At 38.9% G+C, this 18,917-nt stretch overlaps 2 protein-coding genes across 2 annotated transcripts in view; one reads left to right on the forward strand and one right to left on the reverse strand.

Annotated features, from left to right (window-relative positions):
- Positions 1-6,681: 6,681 nt before the first annotated feature.
- KIAA1143 (KIAA1143 ortholog) lies at positions 6,682-14,826 on the reverse strand. The gene is made up of 3 exons (XM_031590359.2): positions 14,636-14,826; positions 13,628-13,787; positions 6,682-8,172 (listed from the first exon to the last, which is right to left on the reverse strand). Exons 1-3 carry the CDS (start codon positions 14,741-14,743, stop codon positions 7,967-7,969), a joined length of 474 nt encoding a protein of 157 aa, XP_031446219.1. The 5' UTR covers positions 14,744-14,826; the 3' UTR covers positions 6,682-7,966.
- A 74-nt stretch (positions 14,827-14,900) lies between these two features.
- The window catches only part of KIF15 (kinesin family member 15), a 34,699-nt gene continuing 30,682 nt past the window's right edge, over positions 14,901-18,917 (forward strand). Inside the window, exons 1-3 of the mRNA XM_031590360.2 lie at positions 14,901-15,063; positions 15,488-15,527; positions 17,553-17,736. Of these exons, the coding sequence (XP_031446220.2) occupies positions 15,045-15,063; positions 15,488-15,527; positions 17,553-17,736 (243 nt within the window). The 5' untranslated portion in view covers positions 14,901-15,044. The remainder of the gene's footprint in view (positions 15,064-15,487; positions 15,528-17,552; positions 17,737-18,917) is intronic.

An 18,917-nucleotide genomic window follows, 5' to 3' on the forward strand; every position in this document is an offset into this window, starting at 1 on the left:
CAGCCTCAGCACAAGGGCTGAAGAAGGGAGGAACAGCTAAAGAGCCAGCCACAAGAGGCACAGAGAGATGCATTGGGACTCTCACATCCAGAAAACTTTACACCATTTCGAAGTAGGTAAGTTGGACACAGAAGTGGTAGGAAAAAAAGTTTTATTCTCCTGATATAGTGCATGGTTGATTGCCAATACAGGAAAATAAGATGTTGAGAAACAATATTACCACCACTCACAAATGTGACAGTGCCAAATTATTGGCTGCTCTAAACCAGCATAGCTGTCCTGAGTTACATAAATCAGCAGCTGGGTCAGGAACTAAACCTGAAATCAGCGAAACCAGAAAATTCTGGGAATGCAGACATTTCATCTTGCCTCACACCATCCGTCTTTTGTTAAACTTTTTTTTTTAACTTTTTTTTTTTTTTTAAACATTTGCCCAGAAAACATGACAGCGTGCCTTTCACAGCACTCTGATGAAGAAAATTCAAGCTGCTCTGCCTGATATTAAAAGAAGTAGCTTTTGGTAGTATTTGGATGCTGTCCAATTGCTAAACTGTAAAGTGCAGTACATAACACAAGCACAGCTTGAAGGGTAAGCAGCAAAAGACAGATGAAAATGAAAGTTATCAATGGGAATAAAAGAACATGCAAGCAGAAAGCAGCAGGAGAAATACACAGTGTCTGAGAATGGAGAGAAATGCTTTAACATGCTTTAACAGTGGTATTAGTGATTTAAACACAACCACACAATGAAGTTCAGTACTAGCATCATGATGAACTGGAGTGGAAGAACGAGCTTTGGAGTGAATAGAAGCCATAGCATGTGGCCAAATGTGTGATGATGTGCAACTTGAGACTCACCTCACCTGGAACATGTTAGATGCTGAAGAACAATGCTAGCCGCTTAGTCGAGTGATGAAATCAAAGTTGCAACATGTAAGATTAACGTATATTAGAGGAAACAGCTTCTCATGCTGTTAGAAAGATCATGGTCTGGTTATAAAGGACTCAGTGGTGCAATCTCCAAGTATTTATCATTCCAACATGTCCAATTAACAAAATCGTATTCAAGTGTTAGTAATTAAGTGCAGGATATCAACCTTAAGCTTTGAATTTCCTCAGATATTGTCAGTTTGAATCTGACTCTTGGCATTATGATAGCATGTTTTCACTTTTAAAAGGAATTATAAGGTCCTAGGAATATCACATCAGCCTTCCTAATGAGGGAACTATAAAAACAGGGCTGGAAGGGACCTTGCGAGGTCATCTAGTCCAGCCCTCTGCCCTAAGGCAAGATCAATTATACCCAAATCATTTCTGACAGATGTTTGTCTAACCTGTTCATAAAAACGTCTAGCAATGAAGATCCCACAACCTCCCCAGGCAATCCATTTCAGTCCTTCACTCCAGTTACAGCTGGAAAGCCTGTCCTAATGTCTTCCTTAAATCTCCTTTGCTGCCATTTAAATCCATTAGCTCTTTTTCTATTCCCAGTGGACACAGAGAACAGTTTATAACTTTCCTCTTTGCAGCAAGTTTTGCATATCTGAAGATTGGTATTACATTATTACTCCCTCCTCTGCATTTCCTTTCTCTAGATGTAGAAACCCAGTTCTTTCAGTCTATCCCCACAAGTCATGTTTTTTACGCTTGTGATCAATGCCATTACTTTCTATTGGGCATTCAAATTGATCTACATCTTTCATTTTTCAAGTATAGTGTACAGAAGTGTACACCTTACTGCAGCTAGGGTCTGGAGCAAAGAATAACCAGGATAGGATTGCTTCATTTTTCTTCTCTGTGACAAGTTATTTACAGAGCCAAGTCACAAGTCGCAGTCTGGATGAAATGGGAACTGTATCTTCTCAGCTCCAGCTTGGCTTGTTGTCTAGAAAGAAAGTTCCATCTCTATTTATCTTATACGATCTTGAAACATTTTACAAGGAACGAAGTATTTTTTTTTTCTGCTCTAGAGGCTGATGAATGTCACCTTCCTCCATTTTTTATTTTTATGACATTTATAATAATTTGGCATGATTAAAAATTAATACTGGAATACTCACTAGCTTAGAGGAGCATGTCTTCTAATTCCCATCAAACTTGAACGCACAAACTCCACAGGTGCCTTTGAAAATCCCTGCTCTGAATGTTGTTGTCCATTGGATAAACAGCTCAGACATCGCTGGCTTTCTACACAAACGGCCTGCCTGGAATAACTTATGAAAATCATAAAATTGATTTAAGCTCTGTTCAGTGCTCCATAAATTTTATACAGTCCTTAAATTATAAAACTGCTGCTGCTGTGGCACTGATCAGAACAATGCTTTATCTCTTCTCTAGGGACAGTTGGCATGTCAGAGGAGAACAGAGGAGATTGAGGCAGCTGAATTGTTTGTTTCTATTTAACAGGGCAGAATAAAACAGCCTGGATGCCAGGGCTCTAGTTCCACCGAGACTGACTGCATCAAGTTTTTATATATAATAGCTCTTATAGTCTTCCTTTGCCTTTTCTTATTATTAAACCAGAAAATACCTATCACTGATTTCACAAGGACACTTTTTTGCCTACATCATCAGATTTGTGAAGGACAACTACAAGATACTTGAGATGTTCCCCTTCTACTCTATAATCAGTGTGTTTCCATTCTCAGATATATGACAAGAAAATGCTGCGACTGTCCAATTGCACAGTGATGTAAAAATGCTGTAGAAACCTTATCAAGTAGCCTGTCCCACAGCCCAAAATTCTACCAGAAAAAAAAAGACAGGCTCTCTGCTTTTACGAAGCTTAGATTTTTTAGAAGAACATCTGATTCTTTTCATCTCTACATTCATTGGCAGATTAAAAACATCATTTTTGGCACTGAATCTAAGACAAGGTAAGATAAAAGTCCTCATGTGCGGAAACTATGCTTGAATGGGCTCCCTACTCTTAATCTTGGCCTACTCACATATTAAAACTGTAGACCTCAGGCTTTGTCCTGTGCTAGCAAACTGAGATTAAGAGTATCAGGTTTTTTTTTTTTTTTTTTTTCTGAAGAAGTCTCATCTGGAGTAGCCCAGTTTTCAAAAGCAAATGCTCAGTGCATTTTATTAGAATCACTCTTTTCAGTGTTTCAACCTGGGCATCCGAAGTCAGCAGCTATTGGAGTCTTTTTCTTAGCACTGTCGCTTTCCAACTCTTTCTGCTCTCCTGACAGCATTTCCTGGTCTGTCATTCAGTCAGTTGTCATTTTGAAGGGATGTGTTTTCAACCTTTCTATACTCACGCTTTTCTCCCACGTAACCCTGTGAGCCTCATTCTTCTTCATATGCTGTGTTTTTGCTCAGAGGTATACAAACCATCTGTGTCTCTAATACAATGTTCTTAAATAGCCTCCAGGCAGATCTCTATGGTTTTTAAGTATTTCTCTTTGCCCTTCAGCCTGCTGTTAACCATTTTCCTCATAGTTTTATAATCTGCCCTTTTAAAGTTCGTCGTTGCTACGTTGTCCCTAAGGGACAACTCTTTTTATGATATCAAAACTAAAAGCGTGCCGTGATCACCATTACCCCATGGAGGCTTGATAACTTCCTCTTACAATTTCTGCCTATTACAAGGGAGCATCCTCTGGCCCATGGCCTTAACTAAACAGGTTTTGCACTAAGGACTGCCACAGAAGCCAGAGGGAAGGATTACTTTGCCAGATGTACTGGAATGGCACCAAAACCATTTTACATCTCCTGACAGAGGGAAAACTGCTTTTGCCAGCTGTTGCTTTACCACCAACAAAAAATAAGAGGAAAAGGTGATGATGGGAAAAAAAATTAAAATTCACTCTCTCATAATTTTCCCTACTGGTCCCATCCGTTTTCCTGAGGAAGAAGTTAAAGTTACTTCCCAGGGGCTTGCTCTAAGGTTTTATAGGTTCTGAAAATCTTGAGGTCAATCTACAGGAGGTTGCAGCCATCCATGTAGTCCTTCTCCAATTTTTTATGGTTACCCTTGTGACTGCTGCCTCTGGAATAGTCTCAAGGAAGTGGGGCAGAAGAGCAAGTCTATGACATGGAAAATCTCTTTGCAGATTAACACTTCACTGCAGGAACAATGAGATGATGCTGACAAGGCAGCTGATAGACCAGTCTTTCTGTCAGGTAAATGAACGAAGGATTGATTTGTGGCATCTTGCCCAAAGAAAGGGCTATAGGTTATTAACCAACTTCAATGGACAAATACTTGCTGAGACTGCATATCATACTTCTTGTGCTGTACCAAAGATAATGACTCATCTTCAGGCACGCCTGATGTCCTTGAGAATGCAATTGGCTCTGCACAGCCAAGTGAAGCATTACTTAGTTAATACACTACAGCACAAGGGAAACAATCAGCTGAAATGATGACATTGCTGCTTCCTGCTTCATTGTAAATCTGAAGCTGAATACAGGCTGCTCGTGCTCAATGCATGCAAAACACAGCTTCTGATCCTCCAGTGATACTTCCTGGAAAAGTACTGGACACAAAAACTATCAAATAGAATTCTTACACATCCCTTTCTGTTTAGGTCAATGAAATGAACTTTAGCAGTCCAACAGATTTGTTTTTAACTTTGAGTCAAGCTAGAGATATAACAAAGGATAGGAACTCAGGGACTACCTGCCCATACATGCATTTTGTTGCTCACTCTGCCCTTTAACTTTGAAATTTCCCTTCTCAATAACGGAGCGTTCCTGATGATCCACTTTAATTCCTATCATTTAGAAAAAGATCCTATTCCTTTCAAATAGGGATTTCCTTCCTTGATCGCAGACATCAGCACTGCTCTGAAATAAGCACTTGGATGTCATCTGGAAAGGCAAGATGCTTTGTCAGCTTTGCAATGTAACAAAGCTTCCTCTCTAAACACCCATCACTACTGTGCAGTTATGCTACTGCAGTTCATCAATAATTGTTTCTGAGTCTTAATGAACTGGAACTTCTCAAAGATTATATCAATAAAAGCTGTACACAATTCCCACACCAGTTAACAGGCCACATCTGACCAAGTTTCCAGTGCTGGGTAACAAGCCTCAGCTATTTTCACCTTCCTCCTTCATAGTGCTTCTCTCACACCTGGCTGAAGTGAAACTCCATGAGGGAAGGGAAAAAAGATTACTCCTTACATAAGGGAAAAAGAAGGGAAGAAAAAGAAAAAAATGAAGCAGCAGCCAGAAGGTCTGTCCATCGTAGTGGATCGCCCCATGCTCCATCTACTCACTTCGGCTTTCCCTTTACTAGAAAGTTCTTGCAATTATTTTTTTCCATGGCCCATTGCTTAAGGCAGGTGATTGCTTAAGACAGTTTCACATTTATTTCATAAATGAACAAGTAATTGTTCTCTTTAGTCACAGGTTCCGTGGGGTGCTGATGGCGTGTGTAATTTTCTTGGTGTGTCACATAAGAACACTGCATTTTCACATGACTATTTGACTAAAATGCTTTTGTGCATCACTCACACCTCTTAATAAAATATATCCAATTAGTTATTGTTAGGTGAACTGGGAGTGAAATACAAAGGTCTCCTGCTCTGAGCACTACAAATCACAGTCATAATAAAGTAAAAAAAAATCAGTGTTTCTGTATCCACCTTTACTTACTCTGCTGTGCTGCCTGAAGAACAACATGCTTTTCATTATATTATTTCCAAGCAAACCCAATTAATTTATTTGCATTCCAGGTATCTGTCATGAAGTTGCAGGGCTAGGAGCATGATTAAGCAAAAGTACTATACCCAGAATTTTAAAGTAATTCTCTTTCTACTGGGCTTGAATCTAACAAGTCTTTCATTAATAAATTTTGTTTAAATGCAATTGCTGACAGGGTTCAAACAAGACCTCAGTCTCTTTTTGAGTGTGCCACATTGGCTCTGCATATGGGAGGCTCTCTCAGATTTTAAGGTAAATGTAAATTCCTCTGATCTATAGCAGGCATTTTTCTCTTGATAACCACGTCTCCTAAACTGCCTTGCAGCTAAAGCAAAAAGCTTTCGGGCTCTGCAAGAAAGATGTAAGTGTGGCTTTGTGCTGATGACCAGAACTGGAGATGTTTAAGTAAGCATTAATTGGTTAACTCATCCCTTCATGGGTCTCAGCAAGTCAAAATATTTACTCGGTCATTTAAACATGCCCAAATATTCCTTCAGAATACTGTAATACCAATCTCATGGTTACAAGTGTGTGTGTGTGTGTGTGCGTGTGTGTGTATTTTAAATTGTTCAAACAGATGTTAAACATACAAAGTTAATGAAAAGATTAATCTCTGGGAACCTCTGATTCTCTATTTCTTCTTCCTGTATTTTTCTTTATTATATATGCTGAATACAGACAAATTAATTGCTTAGAAATGCAAAATGTCCTCATGGGAATCTTCAGGATGTTACATGGCACATCTCTGGCAGTTGTAATATCAGACCCAAGCCACATCAATACCTTAATATCCATATCTAGTGCTAGTTTTAATCTTCTGGAAGGACAACATACTTACTCATTTTCAAAATCAAGCAAACCCACAATAAGTGTGAAGTGGCAGGCAGGCTTGCATCTGATCTTATGCTGTAAGAAGTTGTGATATATGAAGACAGGTAGCAATAATAAAAGACTTCATTATTGGATGACTCCAAAAACCCCGCTTTATGCACTGAATTTTTAATTTAAATATCCTTGGACCACTTTCAGAAAACATAATTTATTGTTTAATACCAAATTAACAAACTAAAAACAGCTGTTTCACACAGCAACTTCAAATTTGCTCCTCAATGAAGCTTTACAGCCCAAATAACTTCAAATGACCTGTCAAGCAGCACAAGAACTAGTTTCATTGCTTTATACCCTGTAATTTCGCAGTAGTCTCAGTCTTCCTTACATATGGCTACATAACACACAATATATTCAAGACATTTCAGACTAATCAGTCCTATTTCTACCTCCTGGTGCTTCCCAATGCCATCAGCATCTCAGTGTTATTTAATGTTGGTACATCCCATTACATAAATAGTACAGGAATGATCATTTTCAGTGTACCATACACGGTCAGTTCATACCACAGCCATAGTATTTCTTGACTTAATTTTCCTGTTTACAATTTCCTATTCAAACAAAATTAAAATACTTTTTCCACAGATTAAAGATGAAATGCATTTTTTAAAGAATAAACTGATATCCCAAAAAATTATAAATACATATGTAGCTAACTAGACTGTACTTCTAAAAAAACACACCACCTTCACACATCAGTATGGTAACCAAAGTGTATGATCTCAAAGGGTTTAGGCATCTTTCTTTTACACTAGTTGACACAATCACAATTTTTAATATCTTGCCAGCACAATTAATTGAAATTAATTTGATGCTTCTTGGACTGCATTCAGTGAAGACAGCATTAAGACTACATGATTTTAGAAACTGCAGGCTCACTTACTGCAGGAGAGCTCACAAAGAGCTTATCTGCCAAACCATACATGCAAAATTTAGTGCAAGCTTCTGTTAATATACAAGGCAAAATACATTTCTGTTCCATAGCAATGAAGTCTCTCTCTTTTGAATGAGAAGACAGTAATAAGTAAAAAAAAGTACACAGCTCTCAACTAAGCCCAACTGATAGAGGGGAAACAAAATTCAACTGATGAAGGACATTTTAAAATGAACTGACTAAAAATACATTTAAGCTGGATATGTACAGGTATATTTTGCTACTCATTTAGCTAACTATTTGAGATGCTACTCATCTCAAATAGCTTTGACACATTTGTTTAAACTCTTTTTTAAAAATAAAGATGTGAGATACTATTCCTGCAGTTCCATCTGAACTGCAAAGTCTGAGCTCAGTTTTGCTCATGCTATGTTTCTCTAGATGAATGATAACAAAGTAAGAAAAGATTCAGATATCGTGTTTAAATTTTCAAGAAAATCCACACTCTGATTCTAAGGAAAAAGGATAACTAAACAAACACAGCTCCTAATCATCATTTTCCTCATCATCAAATGAGAGAAGACTGCTGTTCTTTACTTGCTTGGCTGTACTCTGAGTAGTAGTTGCTTCTCTGTCAGTTTTCTTTTTCATCTTCTTACTTGAACTTACATTGAAGTCCAAAGCCTTCTCTGATGAACGTTTGGCTGGCTTTCTGAACATAATTTTTCCATCAGCAGATTCTGGTTCACCATCTATAATGAATGGAATAAAACGAGAACTTCACACAAACATACAGAACTTCACTACTGTCTCTTCCCCAAAACCAAGATTAGTGAAATCTCTGCTAGAATAAAACAAACTTGCATATGTAGAGGTTTTTTTTGACTACACAATCTCCATCAATCAATGCTCTTGAGACACACAGATCTGTTCCATGACAACAAATTTCTCCTCCTGTTGCTCCTAATAAGAAACTAACCAGAGCTTTACCTGCAATGACTGTGAGCAGTAAAGCTTTTCCAGCTCATCCACTTACCAAAATGGAGAGGACCACTTTATATGATCCTCCAATTCTCCTTCACTGTTTGTAAAATCCATGGCAATGCACCTGTTTCAAAATTATAGTAGCTCTTTAAAGAACACATGTAAGAGACAGAGCTTTTCTTTTACTCTAACGTGCTATGCCTTGGAAAGAAAGAACTGTTTCTTTTTCTCTGCATGTACTAGAGTAAATAATTAAAAACCAAACCCCTTACATTCTGAAGACCCTTTTTAAGAAGAAACCTATTGTAAAAACCTGAGCACCAATTCTGTCACTGATTTCTACATTATGTACATTTCTCCAGTAGTTTGTGAAAGAACACTACTATGCAGAGAACAGCTAACTAGGTTTTTTGAAAACATTTCAGTACTGGCACGTTAGAAAAGCATTACACTCACACATAACAACCAACAAAAATAAACTGTGCATATGATAAGCTTATTTGTCAATTGATCCACTGTGAAATCTGCATGGAAAACTAAGTATTTAACTGCTGTACATTTGATTTATAAGTTCATGAAATCCCAACAATAAATTCTGGGGGAGAAAAATGACTAATTCTGAAAACATACATACCATGTATCGCTTTTCTCAGAAGCTGGGCTAAAAAGTCAAGCCTCAAAATATATATACATATTTTTTTTCACATGACTGCTTCTATTTTAACTCTTGGCCTGGTAAAACAGTGTTAAAAATTTCAGTATGTGCTCAAGGACATTCCTTTCAGCAGGAAGCCCAGGACAACTTCAGAGAGCTGTGATGTGTCAGCAGCGCTTGACAAAGAATCAATCAGATGACAAAACACAGCAGGCGCAGGCTTACCTAAGCAAATTGTGAGAAGGAGAACAGAATATACTATTTTGAAAGACTGTGAGGTAGCAGCTCAAGAAATCTGTGTTGACTTGTTAGGATTGTCTTTCCCAGATTCACTTCACTTCATCTCTTCTGATTTTACCAGACTGTTATAGCAAGTCAGCTGTCTTTTTTGTTTATAGTGATGACTCTCAGAAATAGAAATGTGTTAAGCAATGCAAAGAAGAGGTTAAAAGAAGCAATCTCAGCGTTGGTAGTTTCTTAAAACAGAGTCCTGATAAAAGACTGTAACAGTATTACAGACAGCAGGATTTCTGATAAATCCACTGAAACACAGAAAGTAAAAGACAGTGTAAAAGCACAACAGGAGAAATAATAAAATCCACTTCTTAAAAGAAAAGAGGCAGAAAACCACCACTAGTAGTTCAGTTGTGACCATGCTAAGTCACTGCTGCTTTTACATCTGTCACAAACCTTTATGTTGGCATTTTCAGACATGGAGCTGAAAACCCACTTCACCAGTGACATCAATGTATGAAGCCACAAATTCAGAAAACTCTCCTTTCTCCTATTAATTACAATTTATATCTTACAATAGGAGTAGAGATGAGTATCTGAAAAGAAATACTGCTCTTCTGTTTATTTTTTATGTAGTAGTCATTTGCATAGTTAGCAGCACAACTTTTCAGCAGTCAGCTTCTGTCCACATAGGTTTATTAGGCTTTAGGAGAAAACAATTGCCAATAAATTGGAAGGACAGGAGGAGCAGTATGAACAATATTTCAAGATACACATCTATTCAATGACAAGGGTTGGAAAAAATTTATGGTAACCTAGAGAATTTCTTTATGTTTCTATGTTTATAGGTTCAGGTCACCAATTTCCAGTGTTCTTTCTAGTGCTTTCTAGTCACCCTCCTCTATGCATGCCTTTGGAAGCTTTTACTACAGGAACTCCACATACTGTTATCACAAAGATAAGATGACCAGCCTTTCTCAGATATTCAGACTCATACATTTATTAAAGAAAAATATAACCATTGAGAATGTTTTTGTTATTTAAGAATTGTGAGATCAACTCTGATTTAGATACCTCCTGTTTACATAGGAAGAGCAGCACGAACCCTAAATGTGATTTAATGGCTGTGTAAGCTAAAGGGGTCTGATACTCAAGACAGCATTGGCTGTAATCTCTTTGCCTCTCCTCTTTTCCTCCTTTAGCCCCAATGTGTAGAATGTAACAGCAATAATATCAGAAGAGTAAGGACACCTGCCAAATTTGGCCATCTGCAGAGCATCCCAGAGACAAGATGAACTAAAAAATCCGTAGGAAAATCAATTCTGGAGAATACAGTAAAAGCTGAGAGAAAATATCTTGCAGTAATTACCATTTTTTTTTGTGCAAACTTAATTTCTCGTAAGGCCATTTTTATCTATGAACTGCTAGTAACCATTTATAAAATGCTGCACAAAAATTTTAAACAAAATAACTAATGTTAAACAGAGGACTTCTCTCTAAGCTTCTAAGCTAGCCCTCCTCTGATAAAATATTTCAATATGGAAGAACTTTTTTTCTCATACAGCAAAGTTTAAGTCTTAACTAAAAACATGCTCTATGACTGAATTTGCAAAAGCCAAAAAATTGTGCTTTGCCCCAGGAGGCAGCTTAGTGCAGCTCGGATATTGATTAATTTCCTTGTTTTTGCCAAATTAATGCAAAAGTGTCATTCATCTTTTAAAGAAAGCACAAGCCAGAAGAATCTGGTGTCTGAGATTTAACACAAACACAAAAAAAGTGACTCCATGTCAACCTGGTTGTAGAACAAAATGAAGCAGAAAGGATGCAAATGAAAAACAAAAAATCCTAAAATAATATTCTAAGCCAAAACCTGAATGCAAGAACTTTCAAATGAAGACAATCCCTCAGATATATAAAAGAGGAGAGGGCAAAACCTCAAAACAAAGTACTTGCAATTTTTTTTAAAAACTGACAGTTTTTATTCACAACAGATAGTTAGCAGTATATTACTTATGATCTACCAAGGCACTTTGGCATTGATGTCAACATGGTGGGAGGAAAAACTATCAGTTCTGGAATTTGTTTCCCTGCTGCTCTTTCAGTTTTTGCATAATTTCACTGATGAGTAATTTGGGGCCATACATTATGGTGTGGTATCTGTTACATTCATTTCACTTTCTACTCCAAGATAAAAGAAATGTGAAATTTAATTGAATCACGCAATGTCGAGCTTTCATTATACTTCCAATTTATGCAAGTGACAATTACCAAAAAAGAAGAGAAACTAAAGCATCATTCAAAATTCTCTTTATTAAACTGGAAGCAACAAGCTGCCTAAATATCTGCCTTGGACTATAAAGCTGAAACGAAACCTCTGCATTTAAATCTCCCTACTGACACGGCAAAGATGGACAAAGACTTGAAGAAGCCTTCGGCAACTTGCAGCACCAGATCTTCTTCACTGACAGTTTCACACTCAGTCCTCTAGATAGCAGAGGCACATAACATACAAACACATTTAACCTGCGTATTCCCATAAGAACAAGAAGCAAAAGCAAGATCTCAGAGTAACAGCAAAGGCAGATGAGCAAATAGTAACACTATCGTGCAGAACAGAGGGCAGCACTACACACAGTATAGCATTTTAAAAGCCCTTCTACCTACCACTGCAGATTTTTTCCCTCAAGTGCATGTTATCTCTCGGTGAATGAAGGAACAAAAGCAGAGGTCCTAAAGTCCTACAGGGACTCAACACTACTATCCTTACTACATAGATTTATATTTATGTCTTAGGAATGCCATTTTTCACCAGAGAAGTTCAGTGACTCTGTTCAAATACACTTCTGTTTTCACACTGTGTATTTATCTTAGTATATCAGCTGCTTTTGAACTCTCTTTCACAGCATGGACTCCACCTCAATAGATTCTCATGGACAACTAGTACTTTTTGCTTAGCTTTACAAAATCGTTTTTCCTCCTGCTGTGACTGTTCGAATATCAACTTGCTTACATGAAAAAGAAACCAACACTCCAGAAGAATGCCATTTCTTTCCAGTCGGTTGAAATTTCTAGCAGTACTAGAACGACAGTACAACTTTTGAAAAGAAATCATGCAACAGCTATACAAACTGCAACACCAATTAACTGTCGTAACGGAATTAGCAAGAGTTTTTCCTCTCACTCTATTAAGAATGTAAAGCTGTAAACAGATTTTCCAAAAAGATTGAACAATACAATGAAATCATCAATTTCCCACTGAGAAACAAGGCCTTAATTTTTAGTTGAAATGCTGCATTTCACTCTTCTCGCTGGTCTGTCATCCACCCACAAGGACAAAGCTTTCCCATACTAGCTGTAGATAGTATGTACTTTCTTGCATCAGTTATTTAACATACTCTCCCCCTCTCTCCAGGTTCTAGACATTTTATTATTTCCAGAAGAGGTAAGCAATGAAACAAAGACCAGGTTTTTTATTTTACTATCTTTTAAGCAATGTAAAAGCAAAACTTTATCTGGGTGGTTTTGTTTTCAGTGAAATAGTCTAAATTTTCAAAGCAAAATAACTGGAAGGGTAGTTGAAATATTTTTCTGTCTTCGCATAAATACATAATGGTGTAGAAGATGCATAAAGAACAGCAGAAATAATGAAGTCTGATTTACTGGAGTTATTTCTAGATTCCAAACCTGCTTTGAAGATTCTGGCTCCCTTTCATGTCACTCCCTATATTCTTGAAAACCTTCTGTTCATCTCCTCTCTTTCACATCTCAGGTCACACCACAGCACTCCTACTTGTTTTCCATGTGCCCTGACTACTAGCTGAGCAAGCCACAATGCATACTGAGGATGATTTCAAGAAAGTAATGATGTGGAGCAGTCAGTTAACTCATCGGGGGACTGAGTTTACAAACCTTCATTCTCTCCTCTGAAGCACTAACTTGAGCTTCCTCCTTCTAGGTACATATTATTTTACAAACTTGTAAGATTAACTCTAATATACCCAACCCCACCATCAAACAGAGTTAATTAACTGATTAACTGGGTTTAGAATTTATCAGAGGTGATGTCAAGAAGATATAGCAGGCTAATGACACTCCATTTCCCTACCCACCAATTATTATTAATAATAAATTAAGGTGGTGCTTTAGAAGTAAAATGATGCACTATCAAGAAAAACAGAACCAGCAGTATTGAGACAGACATCTTGGTCATTACTTCAGATTGGGAATCAAAGGTAATATTAAATGATAGAAAACAAGCAAGGATCATCAAGCTCCCTTTTATGATTCTCTCACTTTGGCTATATGAAGCAAGAAATTAGTAGCTTGAAATTCACCTTGTTCACTTGACTTCAAGGCCTCTTTGATTTGCTGTTTAATTTTCATTGCTTCTTCAGCAGTCAAGTCCCCTTTCTTCAGCGTTACCACTTGAGGCTGCTCATCTTCATTATCACTGCCATTCTCAGAATCACTATCTGCAAGTGGAAGCTGCTCTCTCTAGAGAAAAGAAACAAAAGCAATTCTGATCAATTGGTACAACAGCAGGCAGTAGTTTTGGTTTCACTTCTGCAGCAATGTTGCTGAGGAGCCATGGAACAGCCCACAGTGTCAGGTTCTCCCAATGCACTTTACCTGAATGTTACAAATCTACTGTCACATCCTTCAGCAAAAGTCTGCACTACTCATGGCATGCACTCCCAGTATAACAGGGACAAACGCATATTTTTATTTTTTTAGGATTTGCTCATACTTAGCAACTAAAACGGGCTCATAGGACTCATTGCAACTGTTTGGACAACACTCTAACTCTGTCGTGGAGACAGTGTCCCACGGGAGGAAAACAAAAAGCACACACAGACCCGATGGCCCCTACTCTAGCATTTTTGTCAGCTGTTAGGCATTAAGTCCATTCTAACCCTTGGCATATATAATTTTTGTTACACACTTAAAACATTTCTTTCTCCTAACCCAGGCCCTATTAGAACAGTTAAACTTGGGGCATTTCTCCATCCCCCTGCAGGCACTGAGAGGTGAAACCAACTGCTCTGTGACAGGGCACCAGGGCTACAATTACTAAATGACAATGAGATGGGACGGTGTTTTTTTTTTTTTTAATTTATTTTCATCTTCGCCAGCAACACAAGTCCCCAGGGCAGCCCTAGCTCACAGTAAGCGGGCAGCCACCAGCACCCCAGCCCTTCCAGGCTCATCCCCCGCCTCCCAGCGGGCTCCGTCCCGTTCCCACCCCCACCGAGGGGAAGGGAAGCAGGGCAGCGGCGCACGGGGCCGAGGAAGGACACGCTGCAGAGCAAGGAGGGAGCACCTCTCCTCAGGAAGGCCTTTACCTTGGTTTCCACCGTGGGCCCCTCCCGATACCCGACCTGCCGCTTAAAGCGGCTGAGGAAAGCGGGCTCGGCCGGCCGCACGTAGGAGACCTGGTTCCTTTTGCTCATGGCCGCTGCCCCCGGCTCGGCCGCAAACGGCCAGCCGTCCGCTTCCGGCGGGCCAGCACGTTTCCTACTTCCGCCCTGCTGCCAATATCCCTATCACGTGACGAGGGCAGAAATACTTCCAGCCAATAAGAGGAGAGAAGCCAGAGTACGGGCAGGAGTCGTGCAATGAAATGGCCGCGCCCTTCTCGGCCTCGTGGTGGGGGCGGGGTTTCGCTGCTGTCGGCTCTTAGCGCCAAATTCAAATACGCCGCCATTTTGGAGGAACTGTGGGCGGGTGGGGGCCGTAAGGCCGGCGCGGATTATGGCTCCCGGCACGAGAGGTGAGGGGACAAGGGGGTGATCGGGGTGCGCGGCTGAGATGGGCAGGGGAGTACTTTAGGGCCGTTGTCACTGTGTGGGGACTCTGGGGACTGGGGCCGCCGCACTGAGCGGGCTGCGGTGCGCGGCAGTGGGACGGGACGGGACGGGACGGGACTGTCCTGTGGGAGCAGCGGGCGCCTTCGGTCCGGTGTCCCAGAGCGCCCCGCCGTAGCGCAGTGAAGTTGATATGTTAGCTGATATTCCTCTGCCGTTCCGTTTCATTTGTGAGACATGGGCGTTTCTAAGTCTCCGATCTCCCTCAGTACTGCTTAAAGCGTTCTTAAAGCGCTTAAAGCGTACTTAAACACTGTTCTTGTTATTGTTCTTAAACGCTAGTTATATCTTGACTATCTTCTGTGTATTTTTTTTTTCACCTTTTCGTAGATTTACGTGACTCTGCAGTGCCTTTGCTGAACTCACCGAGGTAAAGTATTATTGGCTGCTTCCTGTATGTGAATAATGCTCTAAAAAAGAAAAGTGCAAATAGTGTAACTGTACAAAGTAATGCTAAGTTCGCGCAGTGTTTTTCCCACACAGGACTGCCTATCTCTCTCAACTTCCTTTGTGATTTAAAAATAAAATCTCTTCATCAAAGCGCTGTTCTGAGGCATCGGGTTTCTCTTAGAATGTTGTCATACTTGTTGGGTGTCCGGCTGGCTTCTATGAGGGAGTCCCAAGCTAAAAGAAAGGCACACAAAGCCCTCCAAATATACACAACTGCCCCAACTGAAAATATTACATACTGACAAAATATTTGGCAAGTTAGTGAGATGTCTCTAATCCGGTCTCAGGTCTTCCCTTTCTCAGCTTCTTCTTCTTCCCCTTTTAGCCTTTTCCTTTGTTGCTCCCCCATCTCACATTTCACTCATGAAGTCTACTTCTAAAATTGTTCTTTTCCTTTCTCTTGTTTTGCCAAAAGTAAAAACCAATGCCAATTATAACACTATCTTGCTATAACTGATTGATGTGAAAGAATAAAGTAAATACAAGCTTGCTGTCATTTCATGGATGAATTAAATTCTTTAAGAATTCAGTTGGTATAAATATTATTATTGGTATTTATACTAGAATGTCATAAAGCATTAATATAATTCATTCACAGTTATGTAGGTTGCTCCAAAAGTAATGCCTCTTATTTCCATGGGAACTGCAACGTGTACGAAGAGTACAATAACTGTTTGATGGAGTAAATTCTCAGCTACAAAATGCTGGTTTTTAACACAGTCACTATCATTAATTAAGGATTCTCACCAGCAACAAATGAGCCTGTGTACTACACTCGTAAAAGTCTGCAGCAGTGGAAGTGACCCACTATTGCCACTGCTGAACCACACCATCCACTGCCTCACTGAATGTCAACAGGGGCAATTTTTTCCGCATGGAGGAATTTATTGACACCCCTTCACTTCATCTGCACTTTAGTGTCAGATGCCATTCTGTCAGAGTGCACCTCTGCATCTTTCTGTCACACGGCAACAAAATGTATCAGGATATTGGTGGGAATCATAGAATCACCAAGGTTGGAGAAGACCTAAAAGATCATCCAGTCCAACTGTTCACCTATTACCGATAGCTCCCACTAAACCATGTCCCTCAATACCACATCCAGTCTTTCCTTGAACGCCCCCATGGTGACTCCACCACCTTCCTGGGCAGTCCATTCCAGTGCCTGACCACCCTTTCTGAAAAGTAATACTTCCTAATGTCCAGCTTGAATCTCCCCTGCTGTAGCTTGAAACCATTCCCTCTGGTCCTGTCACTAAGGTTCAGCCTCTGCCATACTGCCAACATCCGCCTCAGATGTCATGTGCCAAAATAACAAAATAGGAGGCATTACTTTAGAACATTCCTGCTGAGTTTTGAACAAACTGTTCAACAAAGAACAAACTTGTGTCCCCTGATTAATGTGGTGAAATTGGTCAGGGAGCTGTTAATTTTAGGAGCTGCTGTCCTTGATCAGATTCATCGATTGAGAATTGATTATTCTTTCCCTGCCTATGAAAAGCAAAGGAAATGCAATTTTTCTTGCTGCAATATAGCATCGTGTGTTCCATTTGTTAATCTTTCTCTAAGTTTCTGTAACAGAGGATGCTTGAAACCTACAGCCTTAAAAATTACTGAAGCCCCTTTATAACTGCAGTGGCCTGTCTGATCTTTTTTCCTCCCTTTTCTTTGTACTTCAAATTCACTGTGAAATGTGTTCTTTTAGAACTGTATTTACATGCAGAAACAACAAATTCCACCAGCTTTTTGTTCTTTTTTAATCTGCCACATTGTAAGCTTTAATGCTGTGTCTTATAATGAATTCATGTGTACAGCTACAAGGTCTGTAATTTGAGGAAATATGTTTGTATGATTTCATGTGCTTAATCTGATTTTTGCAATGTAATTTTAACAAACAGCTGATAGATGTATTTCAAAGAAATCTAATGCATAAATATTCATTTAGTGTTGAAGGGGATGCTATCAAGGTTTACGTAAGAGTACGTCCCCCTTCAGAGGGAACTGCATTAACTGATGGAGATCAAGGCTTGTGTTTATCTGTTCTTTCATCAAACACCATCCGTCTGCATTCGAAGCCTGAGCCGAAGATCTTCACTTTTGATTATGTTGCAAATATGGAAACAACACAGGTAATAACTGAGTAACTTACAGAATTTTTTAGCAGTAGTGCAGGTTTTCTCCAGATTTTGGCAACTACTGCGTTAAGCCTTTCTAAAAACGTCATTTCTTTGGTCATATTTTTTGGGGTCTTATTTTTTGCTGTGCTCTATTTGGTAATATATGGTTGTAGTTCAGAGACATTGCCCTACATTCCACTTTTGAATAGTTTTTATGTATTTTTAAGCACCAGTAATTTGTTTAATCAAAGCTTGCGTTAGAATTAAAGCTTCCGTTTGTAAACATAACAGTAATAGCATGAACAGAAAATAATGCCCTGTTGATATAATCACACGAAAATGGATGGTAACCAATAGCCGATGTAATTTGTATGTTAGAAGTTTATAACCTTATTACAGTTATATTTCCTTCTTTTATATCTGCTTTTAAACGGATATATTGTTCAGAAATTTTCACTGCTTAGTCTTAATGACCTTGGAAAAGGTAATACCAGCAGGAAAATGCTCCAATTTAATCTTTGCAGTATTGCATTCCTGAAGTTCTGAACATCATTTTCATTTAACATCAAATGCACCACACTTCCATTTCCAAGCTCTTAAGGAAGTCTTTCCTTCCTACAATATAATCTTAATGGGAAAACCTAAAAGTAATCTATCTGAATTGTTTCTGCAATATCCTTACAAATGGTGATTAATTCCTTAGTTTCATAAAGCACTGGTTGTATAAGGAGTAAAGGTGAGGTCTTTTTAATAGTGCTGACTTGAAGTGTATTCTAATAAAGGAGCACTGTCATACTTCAAGTGTCATCTGTCTTACATGAGAAATGAACGGCTCGTGACAGTATCCTGTCATCCATCTTCATGCAGAACTCTGCATAGAACTTGTGAAGTTCTTAATAAATGTCACAATAAGAACCCATAATATATACAGCATCTCTAAAAGAAAACAAAACACTGTCAGCTATCATTTGCAGCTAGGCTTTTCTTGCATGTCTAGGAAATGCATGAAAATGGAAGCTAGTGGTTGTGCATGTTTGCCCAATACACCATTGTACCATGGTAAATGTGGAAAGCTGACCAGTTTTTGCTAATTGTCATAGGTTCAATTTTGCTATAAACCACATAATAATTATAATGAACATTGGACCAAAATTAATACTATACATAATAAAAATTTTGAAACCATATTGTGG

Source organism: Phasianus colchicus, chromosome 6 (assembly GCF_987193195.1).
Source record: "Phasianus colchicus chromosome 6, bPhaCol1.hap1.1, whole genome shotgun sequence".
Lineage (NCBI taxonomy): Eukaryota > Metazoa > Chordata > Aves > Galliformes > Phasianidae > Phasianus > Phasianus colchicus.

Bases quoted from the DNA above. Each gene is read 5' to 3' on its own strand.
- KIAA1143 (XM_031590359.2), bottom strand. From the start codon at position 14,743: ATGAGCAAAAGGAACCAGGTCTCCTACGTGCGGCCGGCCGAGCCCGCT. The intron at 13,788-14,635 runs GTAAAGGCCTTC...TCTTTTCTCTAG, and splicing joins GGCCCACGGTGGAAACCAAG to AGAGAGCAGCTTCCACTTGC. The intron at 8,173-13,627 runs GTGAATTTCAAG...CATTCATTATAG, and splicing joins CTTGAAGTCAAGTGAACAAG to ATGGTGAACCAGAATCTGCT.